Source organism: Meleagris gallopavo, chromosome 1, assembly GCF_000146605.3.
Source record: "Meleagris gallopavo isolate NT-WF06-2002-E0010 breed Aviagen turkey brand Nicholas breeding stock chromosome 1, Turkey_5.1, whole genome shotgun sequence".
Classification (NCBI taxonomy): domain Eukaryota; kingdom Metazoa; phylum Chordata; class Aves; order Galliformes; family Phasianidae; genus Meleagris; species Meleagris gallopavo.
This window is the reverse complement of record NC_015011.2, coordinates 63186408-63214177: the sequence shown is the minus strand read 5'-3', so window position 1 is coordinate 63214177 and position 27770 is coordinate 63186408. Positions and strand designations below refer to the sequence as shown.

At 35.2% G+C, this 27770-nt stretch overlaps 1 protein-coding gene across 1 annotated transcript; it reads left to right on the top strand.

Moving 5' to 3' along the window:
- Positions 1–930: 930 nt before the first annotated feature.
- LOC100539278 (FYVE, RhoGEF and PH domain-containing protein 4) lies at positions 931–27529 on the top strand. The gene is made up of 14 exons (XM_010715166.2): positions 931–936; positions 4404–4493; positions 6336–6481; positions 10124–10280; positions 11431–11569; positions 12399–12457; positions 13074–13220; positions 14820–14992; positions 17664–17694; positions 17878–17973; positions 18392–18517; positions 20426–20566; positions 21481–21621; positions 21808–27529. The coding sequence occupies exons 1-14, from the start codon at positions 931–933 to the stop codon at positions 22063–22065; spliced, it is 1710 nt and encodes a 569-aa protein (XP_010713468.1). The 3' UTR covers positions 22066–27529.
- The last annotated feature ends 241 nt before the right edge of the window (positions 27530–27770 follow it).

Genomic DNA, 27770 nt, shown 5'->3' with positions numbered 1-27770 from the left:
TTCTAAAATGCGGAGGATGAAGAGTACAAGAACATCCCAGTCAATTAGTATCCTGGAAAACATCTTGTGAGAAATCTGGTACTGGACTTAATTGCAGGCAAGATCACAAACACTTATGTGTTTGTTGTGAGGTTTGGTAGCAGGATATTTCATGTTTGCTACAGATGGAGAAGAATCCATTGCACATCTTTAATAAAGTAATTACCTGATGTTTCCTTTTAATAGCCATGCTGGGGATTCTGGTGTTTCACAGTGAATATCATGTATTTCTAAATGCAAGGTGAAATTTTGATTCATATTAAACGAAACTTTCATGCTAATTTAACTTTCTCCCAAGATACGCTTAATTGTTGCAATGCTAGATGAAGAGAGAAAGTGAAAACTGCTGGTTTTACAGTTTTACGTTCTTCCTTAGCAGAATTAAATCATGAACAAAGCTGTGTATCTTTAGCACCCAATGTTAAAATTCAAAAATATTCTTTAGGGACACTAGGATCTTCGCTGCTTTTCTTTGTTACTGTGAAGAAACTCTCCAATTGCCTGTGTAATGAACTGTTGCATAGAGTTAAGGTGGCAGAGATGGTGATAGCATTCAGTAGGTCAAGCATAATTGAGTGCTTACCTCAATTTCAGAAACTAAATTAAATCTTAAATTCTCTTGGACATTTATGTTTATATTCCTAATACTTACAGAACAACGTTTCAGATCAGGAGGTAACAATGCCACAAATGTTTTTTGAAAAGGAAAAGCTCACTCTGTTAATTTAGATCAAACTTAGTATTTAAATCAAAACCAAAATCCCACAGTGTAGATTAAATTGTATTTGCTTGTATTTTACATCTCTCACTCTATCTGTGTTCCTTAATATATTACTGCAGTGTTCTTGAGTCAAAAGCTGTGATAAAAGTAAATCATACTGTATCACTATCATGTTGGTAGGTATAGTTTTCTTGATGGGAAGATGGTTCTTGTTTGGTTTGGGTAATATGTGATGATTGCATTGGAATTTTGTTTATATAAAGTCTGCTTTAAATTAGTGTAATTTGTCCAAAATTAGGAGAGTGGAAAAACAATGTTAGGAGGAAACATAAACACGGATCAAAGAGTTCATATCCTCATTTGCGTTTTACATACTTGATCTTAACTTTAGAGTTCATTTTGGGTAAAAATTACTTACGTCTATAGAATCACAGAATGGTTTGGGTTGGAATGGACCTTAAAGACCATCTAGTTCCAACCTCCTGCCATAAACAGGGCCTCTTCTGCTATATCAGGCTGCTCAGGGCCCCATTTAAACTAACCTTGAACACTTCCAAGGATGAAGCATCTACAATTTTAATTTCTGAAACATTTGTAGTAACACAATAATATTAAGGATACAGTGCTTTGTGCTAAAGAGTATGCAATTCAATCAAGATAAAATATTTATTTTAAAATACTATCTAAAGATATAGATTTGGAGTTCTGCCTGCATGAACCTTGTCAAATGTTTGGACAGATCGGAAAGTATGGTTTGCTTGAGATTGATTTTGAAATACTTTAGTTAATAAATGATTTAACCAGAAAAAATGTCTGTTTCAGATCATTAGGGAAGCTATTTTAAAGATATGTAAGTAAAAATTGTCTAAAATTGCAGTTTTCAAAGATTAGTATCTACAGGTCAGGTCAGATTTGAAACAGCTGTTCTTTACAGAAGCACTGAAGCTCATAGCAGAGTAATATTAACTTCATGTTTTTTGTGCCTGTTTTTTCTAAAGTTTCTTCTTTTAAGCTTTTTTGCTCCAGTTGTCTCTGTGAGCTTTTTCAAGACTGTTTTGTAGAACAGCTCTAATAACCAGCAGCTCTGTGTCATTCTTACTGTTGCAAAATATTATTCAGGATTTATTTCCAAATTATATTGCAAGACTTCTTTTCTGCTGCTCAGAATAGCCTCGTGCAGATCTGCAGAGCCTGTTCTTTGTCTCCTCTGCCTGTCCTGAGCCCATGTCTGTGCCCTCTCCAAGCAGGGTGTGGGTGCTCAAGCTGGGACAGAGGTACAGCATGGGTTTTGCATATCATTCCACATAGCACGGTGGTGAGTCTTTCCTTAATATAGGAAGACCTGAAACCTATATATGTGGACCTGTTTCACCCCTTGTGTTTGTGACAAGCAGCTGCCAATTCTATCAAAAAAGCTCTAAAAGACATGGATGTTACTGTCAACAAAATAGCCTGAAACTTCTTGTTTCCAAAGAAGGAAGCTGGAATGACCTCATGGAAACCAGATCGTTTCTTTTAGATAGGGTATTGGGAAGGCGAGGATGTGAGAGTATGAGAAGAGGTGAAGATGGAGCTAGAAGTAGAAAACAGTTGGGAGCTGTAAAATGTAGGCAGATATTGAGATGATATAGCGGGAAACTGAGGACTTCTCTGGAAAAAAAAAAAAGCATTAGCAATCAAATTTTGCATTATTCTTGCACCGATCTAACCCTGTAGGTGGATGTTCCTATGCTGGAATAAGAGCATGCCACTGTGATTAAAAGATAACTCATCCTTGGTGGATGTTTTTTCCCACAAAGATGATTCCTGAGTCAAGTACTGACTGTAGAAAGGAGATCGAAGTTCTAGAATTAGGGAGATGTGTGAGGGAGATACTTAAAGAATGGAAAAGCAGGGGGTTGGAGCATAGTGGAAGAGCAAGGGATTTGCCTTGGCTCGAGGTGAGGACTGAATGCTTTTTCTGAATTGCTCATTTTAAATACTATTTTTTTCAGTGCGCTGTGCATGATTTTCCCTCTCCTGTTTAGTTGAAGTAATCTGAAAACTGTACATCAGTTCTGTAGCAGTGCTTCAGGGAGGTGGGGACTTTTAGCAAACAAAGAAAAAACAAAGAAAAATTGAAAAATAAAACAAATCCAAAATGTATTTGAAGAAGAACCAGTAGCCTCCATGTTTTTGTGCCTCTGGCAAATCCGTATGTGAGATTCCTTGTAAATAACTGCACTAAACAGCATGCTGGGGCTGTAGCAGCTAATCCTTCAGCTCTCTGCAATGTCTCTTGACAGCACTTAAAATGCTGTTCCGTAGGTTACTGTGGTTGCTATGTTGATTGAAATAGATTTAATGAACAGCTTTGAAGTCGCTATTGAAAGCCTGTATTTAGGGAGGGGACTTCCTATGTAGCAGTGTGACTGTTAACACTGAAGATCAGAGTTGTAAAGTATTCGTATCTGGAAGACTTGCTGAATGCTGAAAGGGGAAAGAACACACTTTGGTCCTTTACATGAAAGCTCTGTTCTTTATTGCTCACTTTTTGGCAATATGTACAACTATATGTACCTGCAAATATTCATCTTGCAGAAAGCAGTAGGCAGTTTGAAATCAGAAATAACTCTGTCAGGCTCTTCTCTTTATTTATTTTAATGGAAGATTTCCAAAGTTTGTCTAGAAAATTCCCATTTTCCCATAAGCTCCATTTGGACATAGACTAGCACTTCCTTAGGACTCAGATGTCATTAAATGTCAGTACTTTTCAGCACAGCTACTAAACCCCAAAGAAAATCTTATAATGGAAGAGCTGTTTTGTTGAATATGGCACTTCTGAGCATGAGACTTTTATTTAGTATTTTGGAATGTTTAGTATTTTTAGTATTTTTAATTGTTTTGAAATAACACATAATTTTCTATTCCAACATATTAAATTTAATATTGAAATTTGAACAAATATTTAAGTTTTACATTTAGCAGAAGCAGAAGCAGAAGAATCAAAAATACATTTTTTTGTGGAATGAAAGACTTTAAAGTGAAAAATTCCCTAAGAAACAAAAATGACTTATGTAAAGAACTAGTGAAGGAATATTCTAATTGCAGTCAACCGTGCATCAGCAATGATTTAATTGATGAACATAACACATTTTTAATGATATTTTGCAATGGTTCTGTTATGCAAAGAACAGTCAGTTCAAATAACTTTCAGAACGGGGGCGAGGGAGAACACCAACTAATTCCATCTGTTACATTTTACTCTGCAAATGAGTTCTTCCAGCACTGAAAGGTTGATAGTACTTGGTTACAGGGATGGAGCTGAGCTGTTCAGTAGGGAGTTGGAGCTTTGGCAAAGATTCCTGTACAAATTGAGAAATAATAAATTGGTTAGGCTTTGGCTTTTGCTCTGTAGTTTTACTGATTTCTTTTTCTTCCTTTCTTTTAATCCTCCTCTGACTTCTTTTTGTTGATTAAATTGGCAGAAAGCTTCTATTTTCCAAAATAGGTTGACATTTCACATTTCCTAAATGTGAAAGTTGATTTTCAGATGCTTTTTGGACTCTGAAGTAATTGTGTATCTTTTTAACTTTTTTTTCTCCTCCTACTTTATTGTTATGTTTTCTCTAGTATTTTAAGAGCTTTCCTTCTTCTCCCTTAGGAGACAGATGAACAGAAACGTCACAAAATTGCCAGTGAACTTCTGCAAACAGAAAAAGCCTATGTTAGCCGACTTGGCCTCCTAGATCAAGTATGTTTCTTTTGAATTTTTCTTTTCTTTCTTTTAGTTCATTAAAATGGCCGCATGCACATGTAAATTACGTAAAGGAGGTTCTATGTTTTTCATGTCGCTGACCTTTACAGCCAGTCATTTGTGGTTGCTGCATAACTTTGCCTTTTTTTTTTCTAATTTAAGAACATTGCATTTTTTTAAAAAACTGTTTTAGAATGTTGTATTAATGCAAATCTTCTGTGTGCATGAGTAGAGTTCATCATAAGCAACAGTAGTGCAAAATCCACACTAGTAACCAATCCAATAAAAGGGATGGATAATACTATGCTCACTCATTTATTGGCTTCTCTTGAGTTGAGCAAGAAGAATCATTTTATAGTACTGAAGTTGCCTGCCCGCTAGCAAATTAAGTCTTTCAGACTTGAGCCACATGAACAGCATTTCTCTTCAATGCTAAAGAACCTACGAAGACGCCCATTCTAAACCCTACATGCCCTATTTTCCCACTGTACATTTAGAGTAGATCCTGTTAAAGTGAACAAAAATTACTTCTCCTGCAAGAGAAGAGTCAAGTTCTTGTGCTCTTTAGAATTAAACTGATAGTTCTTAAATTTGAAAATCTGTAGTTCTTAGTATTTTCTTATTTTTATTTACTTTTCACAAAATGCCTATATCCATTTTATCTGAGTACTTATAGCTATGCATTGCCTTACTCCACGATATTTTTCTCAGATATCACTGTTTAAACTTCTCAGGCCTAATGCAAAAGTCTTGTATACATTGCTGAGGAAAAAAATAAGAAGCCTCGACTGACAGAATAATTGTTTGGATTCCTTGGGGAATCTAAGTAGTTGTCCTTATAAGTAATGAGGAGAAAAAAATTCTGATTTGATTGGGAAAAAAACAATACCTATTATTTAATTTATGGCTTTTACTGACAGGTAATGTATAAGTATTGTCCTTGATTCAATCATGCATAGATTACTCTATGACTTTTCCAAATATTAGCTGGACAGAGTTCTGAAAAATGGTTTCAAGCGCAGCTGCTCAACTACTGATAATGTGAGGAAAGTGGATTGTTCGTGACCATTGTGCTTCTAAACTGGGCTTAAAAGTATGTAACCTTTATAGTCTTTGAAGGAATTTATCCAAATTTTCTAATTGTCCTCTCAGAGATGCAGCAAAGTGAGTGTATTTTAAAGTATAAATGAAAGTGTGAGACATGGACTGTGTGAGACATAGCTTCCCATGAGCACTGGTTTATGTGATGTGCATGTTAAGAGTTATGTGTCTCTACTCATTTTGTGCCTACAAGTCAAGTAGAGCAATTGATGGGGAAATAATGTTGTTTTTTTTTATTTTAGAGACTACGATAGTATTAAAGTCTTTTGCACTTGAAATGGTATAGTCTGTATAGTCTGTTCTAGTCTGTTGGTTACTTGACATTTTAAGGATAAGGGGCTATAGCACACAGCTATTGGGCTAATGGTAATCAGAAATCATGCTCACTGAAGAGAAAGTGAGAATGGAAAACATGACTGGAGAGCTGGGAGAGCTGAGAAGATCTAACTGTTAAAACAGACAGGATATTGGAGTCAGACTAGAATGGCACTCCTTCAGTTTGGCTTTCCTTACGTCTGCTCAGCCTACAGCACTTTTGTGGCTCAAAGGAAAAAAGCTAGGTGTAACAGGAGGAGTAGCTTTTAACTTCTGGGAAAGGAAACAATTTCTGTGATTATCTGCCTATGTTATTGAAACATTAGTCTTGTCATGATTGGAGTGGGAAGGAGAGGATGGCTCTTCATCCAGTGATAAAAGATAAAAAGCTAATAGGTTTGGGGTTCTTTTTTTGCATTGCAGGTATTTTACTCCAGACTCCTTGAAGAAGCCAACAGAGGTTCTTTTCCAGCTGAAGTGATTAACAAAATCTTTTCTAATATTTCATCAATAAATGCCTTCCACAGTAAATTTTTACTTCCCGAACTTGAGAAAAGAATGCAAGAATGGTAAGAGATGATTCACTGATTAGTAATTTACTAAAACAGTGTCTGTAGAAGCTGTTACGGGGTTAAGGTACTGAAGATACTTTCATAATTAAGTGCTCCAATACAAGGAAACACTGTGGGTAGGAGAACATCTGCTCCTCTACACTTCATCAGGATCTGTCTCAGCAAAGGACTTTCATCATTAGCTCAAACTAAGATATCTATCTTACCGAAGCCAGTGAGATTACTCATGATTAAAAGCCCTGCTGAATTAGGGAATCAAACCGAAATTGTGCAACCTGATGAATTCAGTGCGCGTAATAAAAAATTGAGACAAAGTGGATTTATTTGTTTTGTGCTACCCTTGCAGAACAGAAATAAGAATAGAATAGTTCAGTTGCAAGGGACCTTCAAAGATCTAGTCCAACTGCCTGACCACTTCGGGGTTGACTAGATGTTACAGTATAATACTAAGGATTTATCCAAATGTCTCTTGAATGTTGACAGCCAGGGGACATCAACCACCTAACCAGGAAGCCTCTTCCAGTGTTTTGATCACCCTCACAGTAAAGTAATTTTTCCTGATATCCAGTCTGAATCACGCCTGTAGCAGCTCAGTGTGGTTTCCTAACATTCTATCGTTGGTCTCCAACACAGTAATCTTTCTTATTATTGCTTTCAGTACTAAAATGGAATACATAATAATTCGTGTTTGGGGTTTTAATTTCAAACAGAAAACTAAGTCAAGAATATTTGCAGCAAGGAAGATGTGTAAATATAGTCCCTAATGTACTCATCTACTATTGTATCTTTATCCTTCCTTGGTATATGGGATTCTGGAGATACCAAAATATGGCCATATATTTCTGGTTTATCTTATGAAATTGTTAAAAAAAATTCTTTTAAGTAGGAGTAGTTATCATGCACAAACTATGGTAGCCCTGAACAGTCTGTAATACAGGTAAGTAAATAAAACCTGAGTATCATGAAATATAACAAAGTTTAAGCCTTTTTCTTATGTTCCTTGCAGAATAACAAAACAAATCCATTCTCTTCATCTGAACAATTGAAAAAAAATCTGATAGGAAATAGATTGCATAATCATGAGATGTAAAGTTTAACTTACAATATGCTTAAAAAGCAGCATACACTACATTTTGTCAGTGTGTATTTGAAATTAATTTTGTGACTAACTCTCAAGATCTTGCTCTGGATTCAGCACAGAAGATGGATCATGCTAGTTTTGCAAAATGCTAAATTGCATGCTAATTATGTGTATATAATTACATAGCCTTAAGGGTTTAATAGCATTTTTTTTGCAGGTAAGCTACAACTATTGGTGAAAAACTACTAAGTTGCACTGTAAGCAGCTGCTTGGAAAAAACTTCTGTGCTGTGAGACACATTATTTGAATGCCCTAACAACATTTTGCTTTTGGGATAAGATGGAAGAAAGGGTGTGGCTTAAGAAAATTATTTCTGATGATTGTTGAAACTGCCTGGCATAACAGCCTCTGCCAGATTCAGAATTTGCTTTTCCCAGCAGTTCTCTTAATTAATAGAAATATTGAAGTTTTGATACTTGTATGCACTACTTCTGTTTAAAATTCCCATAAAAATTCCGACTTATCCATGAGTTTTGGTTGCTTTTGAACACATAAAATGAAAGTCACAGAATCACAGAATTGCAGCAGTTGGAAGGGATCTCAATGTAGAGTTCTTGAAATTGGGAAAGAGAGCAGAAGAAGATTCTTCTTTTAGAATAAAACACCATGTGTGTCTAAACTTATCCAGTGGAAATGGTTTGGTAATGGCATATTGAATGAGCTGAGCAACAGCTGGAGCTGAATATCTCTCACAACATATGGCTTGAAAACAGTGCAATATATTTCCCATGAAAAGAGCAAAACAGAGCATAATATCAATTCCAAGTCAAAATACAAATCTAAATGCTTTTCTGTTGTACCCAAGCAAGTCCAATAGCAAATACCTGTGAAGAATATAAAAACACAATGTGATATCCTCTGGAGTTTTTGGGGTTTTCTTGGGGACAAATTATTCAACGCAATGTTTTAGACTGTATTCTTTGGCAATTTCAGAACTGACCTACTGATGTGATTTTTGCTTTAATTTGGAACTACAAATTTCAATTCCATTTGGATGTCTGTTAGCTTATATATTATAATCACCTTGGCTGTGTGAATTTTTACAGACTTTTGCTTAACTTCCACAATCAGAAATTCTCAACTATTTAATTCTAGATTTTTTTAGAATGCTTAGGTGAATACCACTGTGGTCTGATAACACCAAAATTGGAAGTGTTTCTGTACCTACAAATGATGTGAAATCCTATTTCTTGAGCTTGCCAGTGTTTGCTGTTCAAGTAACTTTCCCTTCTGAACAGCTTTGGAAGCAGTGGTGTGTCAGAGTACGTGCAGATGTAATTGCAGAAGATTGCTTCTCTTCAGACCACTACAGTGTGTTGATTTGTGACTTTGTAGAATTATAGAACCATTAAAGTTGGAAAAGACTCTAATATCATCTAGTCCAACCCCAACCCATCACTACCTTGCTTGCTAGCCATGTCTCTCAGTGCCACATCCACATGTTTCTTGAACACCTTCAGGAATGTTGATTCCACCACTTCTCTGGGCGGCCTATTACAGTGCCTCACCACTCCTTCTGAGAACAAATCGTTCCTCATATCCAACCTGAACATCTCCTGGTACAAATTGAGGCCATTATCACTAGTTTCCTGGGAGAAGAGAGCCCACCTTGCTACAATCTTATTTCAAGCAATTGTAGAGATTTTCAGAGTAATAGAAATACACACTGACTTGGGTTGGAAGGGATCTTGAAGATCATCCTCCCTTACAGTTGCAACCCAGCTACCATAGGCAGCTGCCACTCACTAGATCAAGTTGCCCAGGGTCCAATCCAACCTATTGAATTCCGGAGATAATGGATTTCTGAATGAGTGCTTGAAAACAAAATATGAAACACATTTTATATTCCAGTTCTCAGAGATGCATGTGTGCTGTTATGCTTTCTGTGCACACAGAGTACAGTTTCTCTGTGCCTGTCCTTCAGTTAGTTTCTGTACTATTCTGATTTGTTTTAAGATGCTCTCAGTAATTGGGAAGAATGTGGGAAAGTTACCACGAAAGTCTGGAATCCCAGGTATTCTCACTACTCTATCCATTTTGTCAGATAAATAATAATTTTTTTTTTAACATTGTAAATGCATGTATTTATACTGAGCACTGAAGGGAAGCTCTGTAGTATGAATTTGGTCCTCAAACAAAACCACAGGTTTTTACTGAGGGTAAAGTATGTCCACAGAAGTATAAGATGATATAATACTTCTGAGGAACTGCAGGTAAAATAATTTAGATTATGTTTTGTAAAGAGAGACTTTCAAGCTTTTTATTATAGTTTTCTGTTCTTTAGTGTTCCACTTGGTCTACAATGCTCACACTTCACAACGAGAATGCAGAAACTCTTTCCATGTTAATTCAGTTTCTCTTTAACAGTTGTGTTGAAACTCTACACAAGGTGATTCCAAGCAGAAGGATTCTCTGTTAAATGCTTGAAACTTTTTGATAACCATGTGTGACTTTCTTCTTTTCTGTCTGCTCTGAGATTCCACTCTCTTACTTTGCAGGACTACCACCCCCAGAATTGGAGATATTCTGCAGAAGTTAGCTCCTTTTCTCAAGATGTATGGAGAGTACGTGAAGAATTTTGATAATGCAATGGAATTGGTGAAAACATGGACCGAACGGTCACCTCAATTCAAATTCATCATTCAGGAGATTCAGGTAATGTGGAGAATAATGTAGAGCTGCAAGTAGTACAAGCATGTATAAAGATGTTTAGGATTTTAGGAGAGAAAAGAATAAAACAGAAAATTACAGAATCCTCTAGAAGTAAGTGTTTCTTTTCTCCACTTCATGCTGCAGTTTTTCTTCTCTTTCTCTCTTCACATGTGCATAAATACCCACATAAATCCAGACTTTCCACTGCATCACAGAGGACCAATGTGTAAAGCTTGAAGCATGAGAAGACTAAACATATTTTTGTCATAGATACTGACAGTAAATAGTTTTAGGATAAAATCGTGCATCAGTGCAGCTTTAGATCCTCGTGCTGAATCTGCAGGTATTCTGTTGGCTCACACTGTTGCTGTTTATGCAGAACACTTAGCTTTGGAAGTAGGTCTGAAATACAATATGCTGAGCCATAAAAAGTAAAAGGAGACTTGACAGCAACAAGCTGTTCTTTCAAAGAGCGTGTTTCATATGCTATAGTGCTCCCTGTAGGTTTCTCTGTGAAAGGCAGGTATGTATCTTTGTCCTGCCTGTTCTTGATGTCCCAACATCAAGAAATACTGCAAGATATTTCTGCTTAAATTTCATTGCAATAAAAGGCATCTTGATTCTAAGCCAAGGAAGGCAATTATGTGTATTTTAATGTATTCTATTAATTACATCTAAGTTTATGGAAAAGAACATGCATCTTAAAACAATACAACATCCCCAAGTATGAATAAAACTCTAAGAAAGCATTCTCTCCTCAAAGAGATAAAACACACCTTTGTTGCTCATTTAAGAGACTTTTTCTAACACATAATCCTGACCTGTTCATATAACTCAGTGCTCTTTATCTGAATCTCAGAGTTATTACAAAAAGAATGGTAAAGTACACTGGAGTTGGGGAATTTTTTTTGGTAGGGCTTCACTTTATACGTTCTGCTGAATATTTAGGATATTATTTTTACAATTACATTTAGGAAAGAACTTTTAATTATTTGTTTTGTTAAAGTAGCTTTTGTAATTTTTTTTCAGAATGTCTGTCGTGCATGTTCCTAAAATACATTATTTGTTTTATCTATTATAATTTTTATTTTACTAAATCCTTGTGAAGTAGTATTTTTGCTTACTACACTGAAATATGTTTACAATTTTTTAGAAGGAAAAAGTGTGTGGAAGTTTGACATTACAACATCACATGCTAGAGCCTGTACAACGCATTCCACGCTATGAGATGCTTCTAAAGGACTACCTAAGGAAATTGCCTCAGGACTCCCTAGACTGGAAAGATGCTGAAAGTAAATATCTACTAGTCAATAAAATAGTGGTAATAAGCTTTTAGAAAGGGGATACTGTACATTTAAACCATTTTCAGGGAAAAAAGTGAAAAGAAAAACACTGCAAAAAGAATGGTAGCATTTACTGAGTGGAATAGTAGGATTCTTTGGAAAAAATATTTGAAAAGTAGATGAAATTAGTGTAGAAACTGTAAAGCCTTTAGTTATTCTAACAGAGTATGTTAGTTTTGCTTTAGTTTTGGAATTGCGCTCAAGTTTTTTTTTTTGTTTGCTTTTACTCATCAGATTATTTTTTTTATGCACATGTATTTTATTTTATTTGGAAAAAAAAGAGGAAGATTTAGACTGTTCTGTTTTTAAACTCTTACAGGGAAAAAGAAAAATCAATTTTCAATGTTTTTCCTCTCTTTATTTCATTATTAGCAATATTATTGTAAATATTAGTAATATGAGGTGTCTGAACTAAAAAAAAATAAATTGTGTGAGATTCTGGAGTACTTTGTGAAAAGAGGTGAGAGAAAACCGTGACTGTTCCTATCACAAAAGAGTGGTTCTAAGTATTGAAGCTCACCTTAAGGTAATCTACAATAATTCTCTTCTGATCTTTCCTGATTATTATTTCCATTTGGTTGCTGGATTTCTTGTGTTGTCCACTTTACCTTCATTAGTTTTCATTGATAATGTAATGAATTTATCATAGGGTGTAATTTGTGTAAAAATTACAAACATAGTTTTGTAGAAATTTCCATTTTTCTGTGCAATAGAAATACACATGAAAATGCAGCTTTTTGTTTTGCTTTTCTTTCTTTTTTTTTTTCCTTTTATCTAGAATCCCTGGAAATTATATCCACTGCAGCAAGCCACTCAAATAGTGCAATAAGGAAAATGGTAAATTATTCTTGTTTTACTGTTCATTTTTAAAAATACTGTATTTGAGTATTCAGTGAAGCTAGGAGCTTGAATTGAACATTTTCCCTAAAATGGAAAAAAATTACTTCTCTGTGTCCAAGTGATTGCTTCTACTCGCCCTATTTATACAGTTCCTGGAGATGATAAACAAAATTTGACAAGTTCCAGGTTCAAATATCTTGGACTCTTAACCTTGCTGCATCTGTTTCTGTTGGTGGAAAAATAATGTTTGTAAAAAATAGTTACCGTTTCCCTACTGTTATCAGACTGACATGATAGGTATAGATTAAGTATTCTGAAATACTTAATTAGTATTTTGAAATTTTGGACAATAAATTATGCATGCTCTATATATACCAACATTTTTAAAGACTATCATAATACTTCTTAAAGCTATATCAACTTGATTAATCAATCTGCATGGTTGACTATATATACCAGCTATATATGTATATAAATATATATATATATATAAAATATTTGTTACAAAACTAACATTCTCCAGACTTACACAAGCTCCTGGCATTTCCTTTAAAATGCATTAAGATCAGTGCTGTTAATTAATAAGCTTTGTAATTGTGTTTTCCGTGAACAGGAGAATCTAAAGAAATTGTTAGAGATATATGAGATGCTGGGAGAAGAGGAAGACATTGTGAACCCTTCAAATGAACTAATAAAAGAAGGACAGATCCTTAAACTTGCTGCTCGCAATACATCTGCTCAAGAACGTCACCTTTTCCTTGTGAGTATGATGCTGTCTTTTTGCAAGGGTGGCTGTTTGTCTTTCTAGACTTGAAAGAACTGCGAAAGAGAGAGGCAAATTCTCTTCTAGTTGATGTCAATGAGTAACTCTTCCTCTAATGATATTTGAGCTTGAGCAAACCCATTACTGCTTATAGAAGGGCATGAGAACACTGTTCAGAACTGAACCAGCACCTAACAACTCGTTGTTAAAAAATGTAGGTCCAAACCACTCGTTTTATGTTCTAATATTAAAAAAAAAATAAAAAATAAAAATGTTACTTACATACAATAAACAATATTGTATTGCCCATGACAATTCCTCTTCACTCAGTGCAGCCCAGGCAAACCAAAAGGTTGGACACTTGTGTTCTAGAGCATGGGAACTTTGTAGTTCTCATAAAACAGAAATGTAGATGCTTGGGATTTCAGACCTGGTAGACTGTGTGTCTTGGTGCTTGTGTAAGCCTTATGGTCCTATGGAAACTTGTTGTTATGGCAATTCATCCTCTTGACAGGAGCCCGTTTTTTCTCTTAGGAATAACAGACTACAGCAGTGTGCCCTTAAAGCTCCCTTGGAAAAGGTGCGATGCAGTTCATTGCTTAACACAAGAGGTGACAAGTTCAAAAGGGATTTGAGTATCTCTTTTTAAAAAATACAGAGAAAATGTGAGGAAAGATGTGAGAGAACTAAATTCATTAGAGCTTATTTAAGAAATATGTTCCTTGGCTGGAAGTTTGGACATTTACATAAGAATGTAAATGTTCTAATATTTAATAAAGGAATATATATTTGTCCTGCTCATGTATTATTTTTTTTTCATGTGATATTGAGGTTTTCTGTGAATAAAAACTGTAAGACCACAGTATTCATTTCTTTTGGAGAAATGACTCATATCCTTGTCTAATAATAGTAGTTGCAAATTCTACAATACTAAGTGATTTGGTAGAGGGTAAAAATGAATTTGTAAAGAAGAGCAGAGTTCTTACTGTGCAATTTAGAATAGTTTCTGCAGAACTGAGGCATGTGAATTATTTTTTTAACAAAAGGATTACAGTGGCATAAAATATCCAGTTGGAGCACAGAATCATAGGAAGGGACTTCTAAGATCATGTAGTTTCGACCTCTCTGCTATAGGCAGGGACACCTCCCTCTAGACCAGGCTCCTCAAACGCCCCATCCAGCATGGCCTTGAATGCTTCCAGGGAGGGAGCATCCACAACATATCTGAGCAGCCTGTTCCAGTGTCTCACCACCCTCACACTAAAACTACCCTCTTCCAGTTCACAGCCAATTCCCCTTGTCCTGTTGCTAAGCATAGTAGATAATAAATGTTATGATGACTGCTGTATATACAGAGCAATTATTCTGATAGCTGTTGGTCCTGGCCTTAAATTTTATTTCTGAATCCCATAAAAATATTAGAAAAAAGATGCCTTGCATTACAGTTTTGGTCTCTGCATGTATCAGCTAAGCAGAAAAGAACCCGCTTTCCACCTATTTAGTTTAGCTTTGTGACATTGTCTAGTTCTCAGTAGGAACTCGCTGTTTTCTGTGTTTTTGTTAATGTAAGGCTATGTATTTATTTTTTTTCCCCAGTTTAACAATATGTTGCTCTACTGCGTCCCCAAATTCAGCTTGGTAGGATCAAAGTTCTCAGTTCGAACCAGAGTTGGCATAGATGGTATGAAGATTATAGAAACTCATAATGAAGAATACCCACACACTTTTCAAGTGTCTGGAAAAGAGCGAACGCTGGAGTTGCAGGCCAGGTAAGAGAAGTCTTTTGCCTTTTTATGGAGGATTAAGTTTTTACATACATAAATTGATCTGATAGATTTGAAAGAAGATAGAATGTGTTTCATCTTAATAGCAGTGTTTTAAAAATAACGTAGGTGGCAAAAAGCATAAATTGTCATTCTGAGATTCTCTTGGAGTGGAAGATGCAGCTACAGCATATAGTGTGTTGCCTTTTCTTGCTGAAATATCCAAGACAGTTGTGCGTGAGCTGCCTGGAAAATTGAGATCAGCGTATGCAAAGGCAAACTGTCTGGCTTCATCAGGAGTTTTGAGACACTGAGTATTAATCTGGGCAGTGCTGCTGCCCTCTGGTACCTGAACCACTTTGGTACAAATGGATCAGTTCAACTCAGGAGTCATCCTCCCAACAAAACTATCTGGTGGGGATATGTTTCCAGGATGTAGCTCTGTGCAGTGGTAGATGGGTACCTACTTTCCTCCGTTCTTCAGATTTGTTTATTTTCCTCTGATTCCAGAGATCAATCTGAAAGACAAGTTCTTTTAGTTCTTGGGTCCTTTCCTTCCAATTGAACTCTTCTAAATGGCACTCTTCCACTTTTTATTATCAGTCCTCTCATCTCTTTTTTGCTGGGTTACCTTTCTATTCCTGCTTTTTGCATTGCTAAGACTAAATTTTCCCTGTCTATGCTACCTTAAATAAAGTAGGACAAGTTTAACATCCACTTAACCTCTTGGAGCTTCCTTAAGGTCTTATTCATAGCCATCAGGATGTAATTGCAACCTGATAAGGATATCTGTGGTGATAGTTCTGTGTCTACACCATACATTTGGGGACAGACTATAGCTTGCTATCAAATTAAAAACTGCAAGATATTTTTCTTCATGGAAAAATACTTAAGAGTAACAGAAGTAAATACAGTTAAGTGTAACAGCACACAACAATTGGCCTACTCTATAATTTAATTTGAAATTCAATACAATAATAAATATTCATTTTAAAAAATGGTAGGAAAAAGCTTTCCATTCAAATCTAGAAGACTTCTGGAATAAAGTTCTTTTTGCTCTCAGTCACTTCCATTATCAATTGATGCATGTTTTTTGCTAAGTATTTGGCAAGCAGTTATGCCACATATCTACTTCAGTGGTGTAAAATGGCATCTTGTTGTACCAATTGTGAAGTACTTTTTATTTGGAAGAAGAAAGCTACAACAAAGTAAGATTATTTTGGTATGTTTCCCAAATTACCAGTAATTTAGGTTATTGCATTAGTTTGAGAAGTACCCATCTTTATTTTTTGTATTATGAACATTTTTAGAATGCATTAAATGTGTACAAAATTATGGGAAAAAAAAAAAGTATTGACTGAAATCTTATTAAAGTAGGTTATTCAAGTCTTGGTTAATATATGAGTATTTTGTGTACTCTATGCCTTAATATCCCCAATTCAGGAGTTTCATCAACTTTGTTATGTTTAGTTTACCTTTGGAATTTTCTTTACTGGTATGCTTTTATTTATTTATTTTTCAGAATACTATCTGAGGGTATTTTCCATCAGTAGTTTTAAATAGCTGGTAAATTATTTCTTTGAGAGGTTGCTAATCTGGTATGATGTTCAATAGCTCGGCTTTTGTTTTTTTAGCGTAAGCAGGGAAGGAGAACTATTTTGTCTAAGACAGTTTTTCTCCCTGATGTATGGATGGTAGGTGGAAATGGGAAATACTTGTTAAGGATTCTACTACCTAACAAATTGCAGTAATATTGGAAAACAATGCGTGAATGAAGAGTTATTTTTATTGCGGTGTTGTTAAAGTTGCCTTTCACGTCCTTCATAGCAATCCATTACAAACTGAGATTTTGTACATCAGACATTATATGGCTACAGCAGTATTTTTTCCATATTGTTGCCCAGGTTGACCATCGCTTTCAAAGAGAGAGATATATTTTGGTGCTAATTCTCATCTTTATGACTTAAAGCTTGTGGATAAACTGTATTATTTACCATCGCTGTCCAGCAGTTTCTAATGGTGCTACTATTTTAAAATAAGTAACTTTTCTAAAGATTTGAATGTCAAAGTCCTATTGATGTATTTTAAAGAGAAATCTATCATACAAGGTTGGAGTTTAATATATTTCCTCTATCTAATCTGTCTCATCTGTATGTTTTATATGTACTTACTATTAAGTCATCTGTAGTCCATCCAAACATTAAAAAGGAAAAGTCAGCGATCTGATTCATAACGTTGAAGAGTTTGCTTTTATTTCCATTGGGTATTTTTATTGCCACTGTAGAAAAATTTAAACAAAGCAACAAAAGCAGTAAGAATTATTTTCTGTAGGGATAAAATCTGGTAGATATATATACAGGAGAAACGTGTGTTGATGTGAACTTAGTAGTGCACGAAATGAGAGAACAAAATACACCTACACCTAAATAGTTTGCATTTTTCTTCCTTCCTTTCTGTCCTGCTCTTTAAAAAACAAAAGAAGTAATCAACAATGGGAATACTACTATTTGTGATTTGTTCTGTTTGTCTGTTTTAATTGGACAGTTAATTAGCAGTGTTATCTTATTTTGAATTAATGAAAATTAATTCAGATTCTTGGCTTTTGCAGGAAGTTGCTGATAGTGAAATAATGTTTTCTGAACTAGTTTTGGACTAATGTGTCAAATATTTCTTTTAGTTCTGAACAAGACAAGGAAGAATGGATAAAGGTAAACCCTTCTACTTTTTTTTTTAAAATGCATTTTCACTGAGGCAATCACAAAGCCTCAAAAATCAAAAATATTCGTATTCTCTGGCTGTAGTTTCCTTCTGCTAATCAATAAATGGTCAGAATGCAGACTGTCCATTAGAAGTGTAATGTATTTTGAGAAGTTTTTCCATTGTTTCCCTAGGCGCTTCAGAATACCATAGAAGCTTTTCAGCAGAGGAATGAAACTTTCAGAAATGCTATTGCTAAGGAATATGAAGACATGCCCGTGGAGGTTTCTGTAAGTTGCTTTTATTCCTTTGTAACCCTATTAGTGCCCATTTTGTTCTTCAGTAGCTGGAAAAAAAATAGAATAAATCAGAAGCAGCTTTGTTTTCCAACTAATCATCCTTAGAGCAAAAGAAGTACAAAGTAGTCATTTTGCTCGTAATTGTTTTTCTTCATAATGCCAAATCTTACAAATGAGTCTTTTTTTATTTTTCCCCTTGAAATGCATAACAGAGTATCCTTTCATTCATGCATAATCGTTTTTGACTGTGCTCTTTGTTATTTCTTGTATAGATTTCAAAATGCATCTAGAACTGTGTTTTGCCATTTCCGTTCCAGAGGAAGAGAATAATTATTTTCTCCATTAAAATTTCTGTACAAGTGTTTTTTGTTTTTTTCTAATCCTTCCATCCTTCCCCTGCCCTCTTCAGAACGCTGAGCTTGGGAAGAGAGCGCCAAGGTGGATCCGAGACAATGAAGTAACCATGTGCATGAAATGCAAGGAGCCCTTCAATGCACTGACAAGAAGGCGGCACCACTGCCGAGCGTGTGGACATGTAAGTACAAAACTGCTGTAGGTGAGCTGGCTTAGAAATGGCTCTGAGCACTCAGCTGACTTCTGGTGGCTGGCTGTTACACTGCAGTTTGTTACTGCGCTTGTGACTGAAAGGAGAATCTGTGGATAGCACCACAAAGAATCTTCTGTCCAAGTTAGTTGGCATAGCAAATTTGAAAGTAATTCGCAGCAGAGGAAGATGTGCATTTGTGGAAAACATCCCGAGTGCCTGTAAAAACTGTGCTGTGTTACTTCTGAGTGGCCTCCACTGATCTCAGCAGGTTGAAGATTGTTTAAATAGCATAAACCTGCATTATCTCTGACAGCACTGGCTGCCTCCTGTTCCTATTTTGTACCACCTCTCTCTTATTTGCAAGCAGATCATGAAGTGGTGCTGTTAAAACATTTTCTTTGGGAAGTCTTAGAGCTTTTACCAGCTGATTTCAGTGTTCAATTCTGTGAACATATCTGAAGTGTAAGAGAAGGATAAGGTGGGAAGAAGAGAGTATTACTGCCATTTTCCATATGTGAGGCTACAATAACACATCACATTAAAGTAATTAAACAACAGTGATATGACGTAAGAGTTTTTAGAAGTTAATTAAAGAGCAAACATCTTGTGCTTGTTTTGTTTTGTTTTTTTCTTGCTAGGCAGCAGCTGTTCCTTTCTCCAGTAGATGGTAGTGCAAGCCCAGGTTTCATTTTTTTTACATAGGTTGTCTTGTATGGCTTCTTTCTAATGTTCATACGTTATGTGAAGGCTTATTGCATTCACAGCTCTGCTTTTCTTCTTTGCTGAACACTAGAGACTTATTCAGAAGCTCGAAATTATTGATTACACAGTTGTCATCTGTTTTATTGCTTCCCAGATTGTTCTATCTTAACACTCCTCCATAATCTGAAGATCACCTTTACCTTTATTTCCCCTTTGGAGTTTGGACTCTTACTTGAGTTCTATCACATCTCCTTCCATTTTAATTTTAGAATACATTCCTATTGGGAATTGTTTTGGGTCAGTGAAAGTGTCTTTCCAGAAGTGAATAACTGGAAACAAAACCGAGTGTTCTCTATGGATACTGGCTGAAGGTAGTTAGCTAGATTACTACTACAGATCCTTGACTCTTCATAAAATTGTGTTCAGGTCTTTGGGTTGGTCAAGTCCACTCATCTACCTTACTTTGCTGAATTGGCTCTTCTCACTGTTTTATGCAGGGCATCTTTTTCAGCTGAAAGAACATTCCTGTAGGAAAATACTTCTAATGAAAGAATTTCCTTCAGATCTTTTTGCATTTCAATTTTCTTAAATATTTATTCGAAAGAAATATCAGCAGTGTAACATTTACTTACTTATGAATTTACTTACTACTTAGTATTATTATTACTACTACTTATTACTCATGAACAGATTCTGAAACTGTAAGTTCAGTGTTTATTAACAGGTTAAAAATTATACATTTCTGATGAATTTTAATTTTTTTCTCTCTTGAAGTACATCCCAGTTATGCATTTCTGGGGTTATGTGGAAAACAAAATGGTGACTGTACCGTTTCAGGTTAATATGTAAAGAAAATGGGAGACTCTTCCTGCAGCATAGCTCATCCTATATTCTAATTCTATTCCTATCTTTAGTTTACAGGTATAATTGAAAGACTAATAGGATTTTGTACAGAGTTGTAATGTAAATAGTGAAGAACACTTCTAGTTAAGAATCAGTGGCACCAATTTGGAAAAATACTATTTTCAATTAAACTATTTATGACATAATAGCCATTATCTTTTTCTTCATAATTGAGCAATACATTGCTATTAGATATAATAATATTAATTTCTAATTAAATTGTTTTCATGAAATTTTAAAAATACTTACAATTTATATGTCTGCTTATCTTTTTTTTTGTTTGTTTCTAAGGTGGTTTGCTGGAAATGTTCTGATTATAAGGCACATCTTGAGTACGATGGCAATAAATTGAATAAAGTTTGTAAGGACTGCTATCATGTTATAATTGGTTGTACTGACAGCGAGGAAAAGAAGAAGAAAGGCATCTTGGAGGTATGTAATGTAAAAAATATCGCATGTGGTATCATTCTTGTGGGGCTTTTTTGTGTTTGAGAGAAATAAAAAACACATGAATCAAATTGATCTCATCTGATGGGTTATTTGTTTCACCATTCATCTGTCACAATTCTGCTACAGGACTCCAGTAGAGCACTAAATAGTCAAGAGACTGCTGTTTCTTGGCATGGTGGCTTTTTAAGGTAGATGAAGAAACAACTGTCTGCATGCTGTTTCTCATGACAACAAAGTGACTGACTACCCTGTGGCAGCACTCAGACTGCATCATTACTGGGAGGGAAAGGAATGGAGCTGAGGAAGTATTAGCATGTAGTCATTTTGTGTTCTTGCTATTCTTCTCGGCATCAACATTTAACCTGAGAAGCGTGTCATCCTGACCTCAGATTTTGGGCAATTCTCCTAATGTTCTGTCTAGAATTAATGCTTGCTTTCTTATGTTATCTTTAGAATGCATTTGCATTAGATCTTGCCATAGCATTTTGTTGCTGAAATAGAGTGGTTATCCCATTGGATAGTCAGTAGCATTTCAATGCCTCACATGAAGTTACCTTAGAAATAAAACCTCGTTGTGGATACTAAGATACAGAGAAAGGCTTGCAGTAGGAGGAAAAATATTTAGATATCTATAAGTGTGTAATCCAAAATTACTGGTGAAAGAAGGAACAGATTTATGTGCATTAGAGAGTACATTTTGTGACCCTGTGTATGTAATACTTATACAATCTCCATAAGTCAGGTCATTCATTCATTATCTTACTTGCTCAAGCTCTTTTGCTGCTATTATCCAAGCTGTGTTATGACTCGTGGTGTATTTCAGCCTTTCTGTTCTGTGGGTTTTAGCTTTTATTAATGAAAGCTTACCTTCCTCTTCATGCTTTATGCTGTCCTAGATTGAATCTGCTGAAGTCTCTGGAAATAGTGTCATATGTAGCTTTCTTCAGTACATGGAAAAATCAAAGCCCTGGCAGAAAGCATGGTGTGTTATACCTAAACAGGAAGCTGTCGTCCTGTACATGTATGGTGCTCCACAGGTAAGCCAAGAGGAAATAGAAAAGCTTTTAGTAATTACTGACATTGACATCTGAGGAAGAGAAATCAGATACCTTGGTAACGGAGGAAAGATGCAAGTGTTTTTATCAGCTGGTGTAGTAAATGAAACGCAGCAGGCAGGCAAATTAATTGGCTGTTTCTAATCAGGTACTTCTCCTTCTTCTTAGGATGTTAAAGCTCTGGCTACTATTCCACTTCTGGGCTATACGGTGGATGACACCCCAAGAAGTGCTGACCTCCCACACAGCTTCAAACTGACCCAGTCGAAGTCTGTGCACAGTTTTGCTGCAGACAATGAGGAACTAAAACAGAAATGGTTAAAAGTTATCCATTTAGCTGTCAAAGGTGAGACATCAGAATGTCAGAATGAACTGCAAGTGAATTTAGAAGAACAACCCGAATCTTCTAAAACATCTGAATGCTGAAGCTCAAGAACACGTGGTATTTTTTAAAAATTCAACTGAATTTGTGGTTAACCTTTGAGGAAGGTTAACCTCTTAACCTTTCTTTGCTCAATCAAACAAAAAGAAAAAAACAAAAACAGAACTTCTTACTACCATATATGTCTTAGCACTTTATGTTTGGGAAAAATTCTGGTCTTTCTTAGGGATTTCTTTCTTATATTTATGTTCTGTCAAGAAGAGTGATGTACAGGTCCATTTCAGAGACTTTTTAAAAATGTGAATACTATTAAGAATACCTTCTAACTTTACCGTACTACTTATTGATTGTGATGCAGATTTTCTTTTTGAAAGTTGCTATTTGATTCATGTTTGCTACTATCATCATGAGTGCAAATATTGAAGCTTCCTGCTTACGTATTAGGAGTTGCAACAGGATAAAAGATATACCTCCACATTGCCAAAATAGATCTGTAGTTAAATATACAGGGATAGTTTGGTTTAATGTAAGTAGTTTGTAGGTTGAATTCTGTACATATGTTGTATTCATTTGTTTCTTTTTAATTAAAATAATGCAAATTGCTTTTACAGGTATACTGGCTTTTAAAGTTTCAGTTTATCAAGAAAACAATATAATGATTTTCAGTCTAGAAAGGAATACATAAAAGATGAGAAGTATATAATATATGTACAGTATTAAAATGTACAATATTCGATTTTTGCTCTTATTTCCTGAGACTGGGTTTCCTGTTAATGAATAATTTATTTAAAAAGCATGTTTTCTATTTGAAATTAAACTGTCCTAAATTAGCAAATACTGTTCAGTGATTTGTTTTAATAGCTGACACTTAATGATCTTGATATTTTTATGCATTAAAAAAAAAATAGCAGTAACATAAGTGGCATGCAATGGACAAATAAGTTCCAGTTGTGTTTAAAGGAGTAGTCATTTTTCTTCAGTGTCCTACCACTGTTATCTTATAAGAGTGCAGTAGTTAATTACTAAAATGCAGTATGCAGATTAAGATAATCAACAGATTCTATTAATCTTCTGGGAACAGGTATTTTTGTTACTACGGTTATTGGGACAAAATAACATTTTGAACCTAAATATTGTGATTTTTTTTTTGCAGAAGATTACATACTATTTATGACAGCAGTCTCCAATGACTGCTGTTGTATTATGGAGACTGCTTTAAATGCATTTAGTATGAAATATGAGCCTGCAAATCTTGAGGAAGGGAATTATATAAGTACATATTCTGCAATCAGCTTATCAAGAGAGCATCCAGAAGTGTTACTTCTCAGTATAACTGCTGTCCATATTTTAAAACATAGAAGCTGAAGAGCTCAGGCTTAAGTCCAGTTTTGTTGGTAACATGAGGGCAGATTTCAGTTATCACTTTCTATAATGAAATTTCCAAATGAACTATTGACTGAACTCCCACTTTACTCTTCTTTTCAACACTAGAAAAAAATACTCATTTTACTTAGCACTTAACAAAGGATTGTTAGAATAAACTTTGTTTTTGGCATTGTACATACCTGAGTACACAGTGCTTGCCATTTTTCAGTAAGAAAGTCACAACTTCATGTTAGTGGGCTGGATTTTGCTCTCAGCTGCACAAATCCAAAATTTACAATGGCTTTTAGACTTCAAAGCTTTACACTAGTGTTGGTAATAATCAGGGCATGGCATTGCAGGGCACTAATTCTGCTGCTTACTGTGCATGTCAGTTCTGAATTCTTCCTTGGGTGTTCCACCTGCAGGTTACTGTCTTTGTAATCCTAGTATTGCTTTTATCTGAAGCGCAGGCTCTTCTGTAATTCTTTGCGAGGTGCTAAGTTACTTCTACTTCCAGCCGTATTCACCTCTAGTTATGAGCAGTTTAAGGTGGTTAGGGTTTGTGTTGGTAAGTTCCATCAAATCTTCACTTGGGTCTCTGTAGCACGTGCTTGTGTATACCTTGGCAAGAGACAGGCAGGGAGAGCTCTCCATGGTCTTAGAAAGGGGATATCTCCTGAAAGAGTCTCCAATGCACATGTGGGATCTGCGGGGTCACCTTTTTATCCAACCTCATGTATAAAAACATCACTTCCCTCATTCAAGTTGTGGAGGGGTGAATCTACCTGAAAAGAGACCCTTATCTTAAAAGATAAGACGGACTGAATTATACTCAATATGGTGAAACAATTGCAATCATTTACTACATTCTGTATTTTGAGATCTTGCAAATTTAATTCTGAGCCAAGTAGGAAGACCCATTTCCAGTGAAATAATTAGGAGAACATTAGAAGCAGCAATTTCTGGAATGCTTTATTTTTATAGTGGTATTGAGTATCTGAAACTGCTTCAGTGGTTTCAGCATATCCCAGATTAAGCTCTGCATGTGGACATAATGTGGAATTAAATTAGCATTATTATTATATTATTAGCAGTAGTTACTTATTTGGAATTTAGCTTCATGTTCTATTTCAACAATTAAAGTTTATACAGTGGAATATTTTATTTACCCTAGCAAAAACTCCTTCATGTTCTCTTAATTGCTTGGTCAGAATTACTACATCCTGACTGAGAAGATAACAGCACACAAATGGGTGGTTCTCTATGTATGAGAAGTTGCTTCTAGATTTAACCACCTTACCACTTTTATGCCATTCTCCACAGATGAGCTCCCTCCCTACGCTATCCAAAGCTTGTTCTTATAACTGCAAAGGGAAACATGTTAAGTAGTAAGCACTGTGGCTTAAGTGTCATGACCAAAGCAGTCAAAGCCATCGTTCTGATACGGTGTAGGCTGTTCCCATTTCAGCTGGTTGTTATTTTTTTAAGTATTTATTAGCGTGAAACTATGCGTGTGAGGAGAATACAACGTAACTGAGCATTCATTCATAATACATGAATGTATGTGAGTCGCTCTGCTGCATTATTTAAACTTTGTCATTCTCGTGTTCAGGAAATGCTCACTTCTACCTAAGAGTGATCAGCCTACAGTGCAATTAGAAACAGATGAAGCAATTTTGTGTGATTTGTCTGTGTTCAAACACAAATTTTTACCATGATATTCGTTTGGAGCATATTATATTTTCAAAATGATATGATATTTTTCACCCAGTTATGGAAAGATAATATATTATGATGTCTACATCATTCTTCCAGGTCCTATAAAAATTGTTTTTGGTATCAGGCAGTTGTGCTTAGTTGAAGAGCTGCTGTAAAACTGATAGCATCTAGTACTTTCAGATCACTTTACATTGAATAGTTCTGTTTATTCCAAAAGGTGTTTAATTTTTATGTATAAAACAGATATGAGAATAAAAAAACATTATCTTCTATTTGGAGCAGAATATTAAACTGTTTAAATGCATGTAATATAGTAGCACCTTTTTATGCAAAACCATCTTGAAGTGCTTTATCAATCTTCTCTAAATCCCTTTTATATATAAGAGGCTTATTATTCTTCACATGTTTAAAATATGGATGAAACTAAGGCATGGGTTAAATGTAGAAAAAATACACTACCACTTGCATAAGTTTTAGTTGAGGTTAAGAATAGATGTATATTCTAAAGAGCTCTGAGTGGAGTCAAGAGAAAAAAAGATAAATATATATACATTTTTTAAATGTCTGGAAAGAATGTGGAAGCATCTGACAGGTTCTTGGGGATTCATTGTGGTTTTCGTTTTTTGTTTCTTCTTTTAAGTACTTCTCACCATACAACTAGTATAATAACTGCTTTTCATATTGTGATTAGATAAAATGAACAAATGGCAGTGGTTCCTTATACTGAAGAAAGGGGATTTCAAGCAAACAAGTAGGCATTCCACATAGAAATAATTCTGAGTAATTAATAGCTTTATCTGTAGATATATTTTGAAATCCTTAACGGGTGTAAACTACCATATATCTTAAATACACATGAAATCTACCTTATATTTTATAAAGACGTGGGTGGAAAATCAGTATTACTCCACTTTAAGACCTGCTGACTTCCTACGTCTCATCTGGAATCACAGTGCTCAGCTGAACTTCTGAGGGGTTTCACTTGGAGACAGTTGGTGTAGGAGTGAGTGGAGACAGATGTTGATCTGAAAGTGATTCGAATAAAGAAAGAATTTTGTGGCAGACGTAACTATCCTTAAGATAAATCCATCGGTAAAAGGGAGATCAGTCTTAATCTGTGGTGTACTCTTATTTGGAATTTGAACCTTAATATATGATGTTTTCTCTTCATTCTGTGGCCCTATTGGTATGAGGAATGCACCCATAGCTGACCTACAGGGCTGTAGTGAAACATGTGTCTTGGATGAGTTTTAATCTGCTAGTCAGATTGCTTCCTAAATTCCTTTTCCACTAACAGATCATAATAGTAACTTATTGTCTGTGAATGTATACATACATACACATCTGTATCTGTGTGTATATGTATATATATATGTGTGTGTATGTAATGTTTGAGACTATTGTTCATACGACCTGCTTCAAGGAGTATTTTACAATCAGAAACGCACTGTGCTGCATTCAAAGTATAATTGACTATATTGATTGTGTTGAGCATGCTTTTCAGGAGAAAAAATTAACAGAATTAGACCTCCTTCTATGGCACGATTACTATTTCCAACTGCATAAAACCAAAACAGACTAAATCCAGTAATGCATTCAGGCTGCTTCCTGTAAAACTTCGTGATTACAATTAGGCCCAGATTCATCCATGGCATTTTGCTTTCATCCCTTCATCCTAACACAAGAGAATATAGAACTTATTTTCTCTGTACTAAAATTTCAGCAGATTTCCATCAACAAAACATATTTTCAGCCCCTGCATAACACCAACCTACTTTGCTTTGTAGTTCATCCTATGTAGATTCATTAATTATGGTAAAAGCATTCAGAACAAGTGGAGGAATTGGTTCAAAGCATTTTTGCAATAATGTGCCCTAAGAATTCTAAGAAAGAAGTCAGATTTGTTGGATACGGGGAATTGTTTGCAATAGAAATACTGTTGTGTTTTGGTTTTTGTTTTTTTTTTCAATTAGCACATTCCCTATTCTGCAGCCCTCGAGGCAGATTAATACATTAATTTTAGTGGGAGCTGGATCAGCTGTAATGTGACATGAGAATTACAGGCTATGCATTGTAATTCCCCTTTATTATGAAAACATTATTTCTGATTTTAATTGAGAGACACTTTTTGTTTGTAAAAATAGTAATATTTGGAAGAGGTGTAAATTTATTCTGGTTTTGCAAATAAACTGAAGAATATTTAAAAGGTGAGATTTAAATGACGTTCAAAGTTGTGCAAATGTGGTCATTTTTATGGTCAAAAATATATGAATGTAAAATAATTGCAGATATTGTATATACTTTCTGTAATATATGTATATTTGGTTTTAAGGTGAGTGGAGAATTGTAAAAAGTAAGCACTTTAATTTCCATTGAATAATTAGAAAAAAAAAATCCTGTAAAATAAAAGCATCATTCAATAAGTATTGTTGGCTGATTCTTTTTTGTTGTTCTCGTGGTTGGTTGCTTTTGTCCACCTACTGTTTATTTTTCCCGCTGATGAAAACAGCATTTCCAGTTGTGCAGGTGCTGGTGAGGAGCTATGTTTGGGAACAGCATTGCCTAATTTGCCAAAATACAACCAAAGGAGTGAAAGATATATATTCCAAATACACAAAGGGCTGTGTATAATCCTGTGACATCTTAGACTGGGAAGACAAAGATG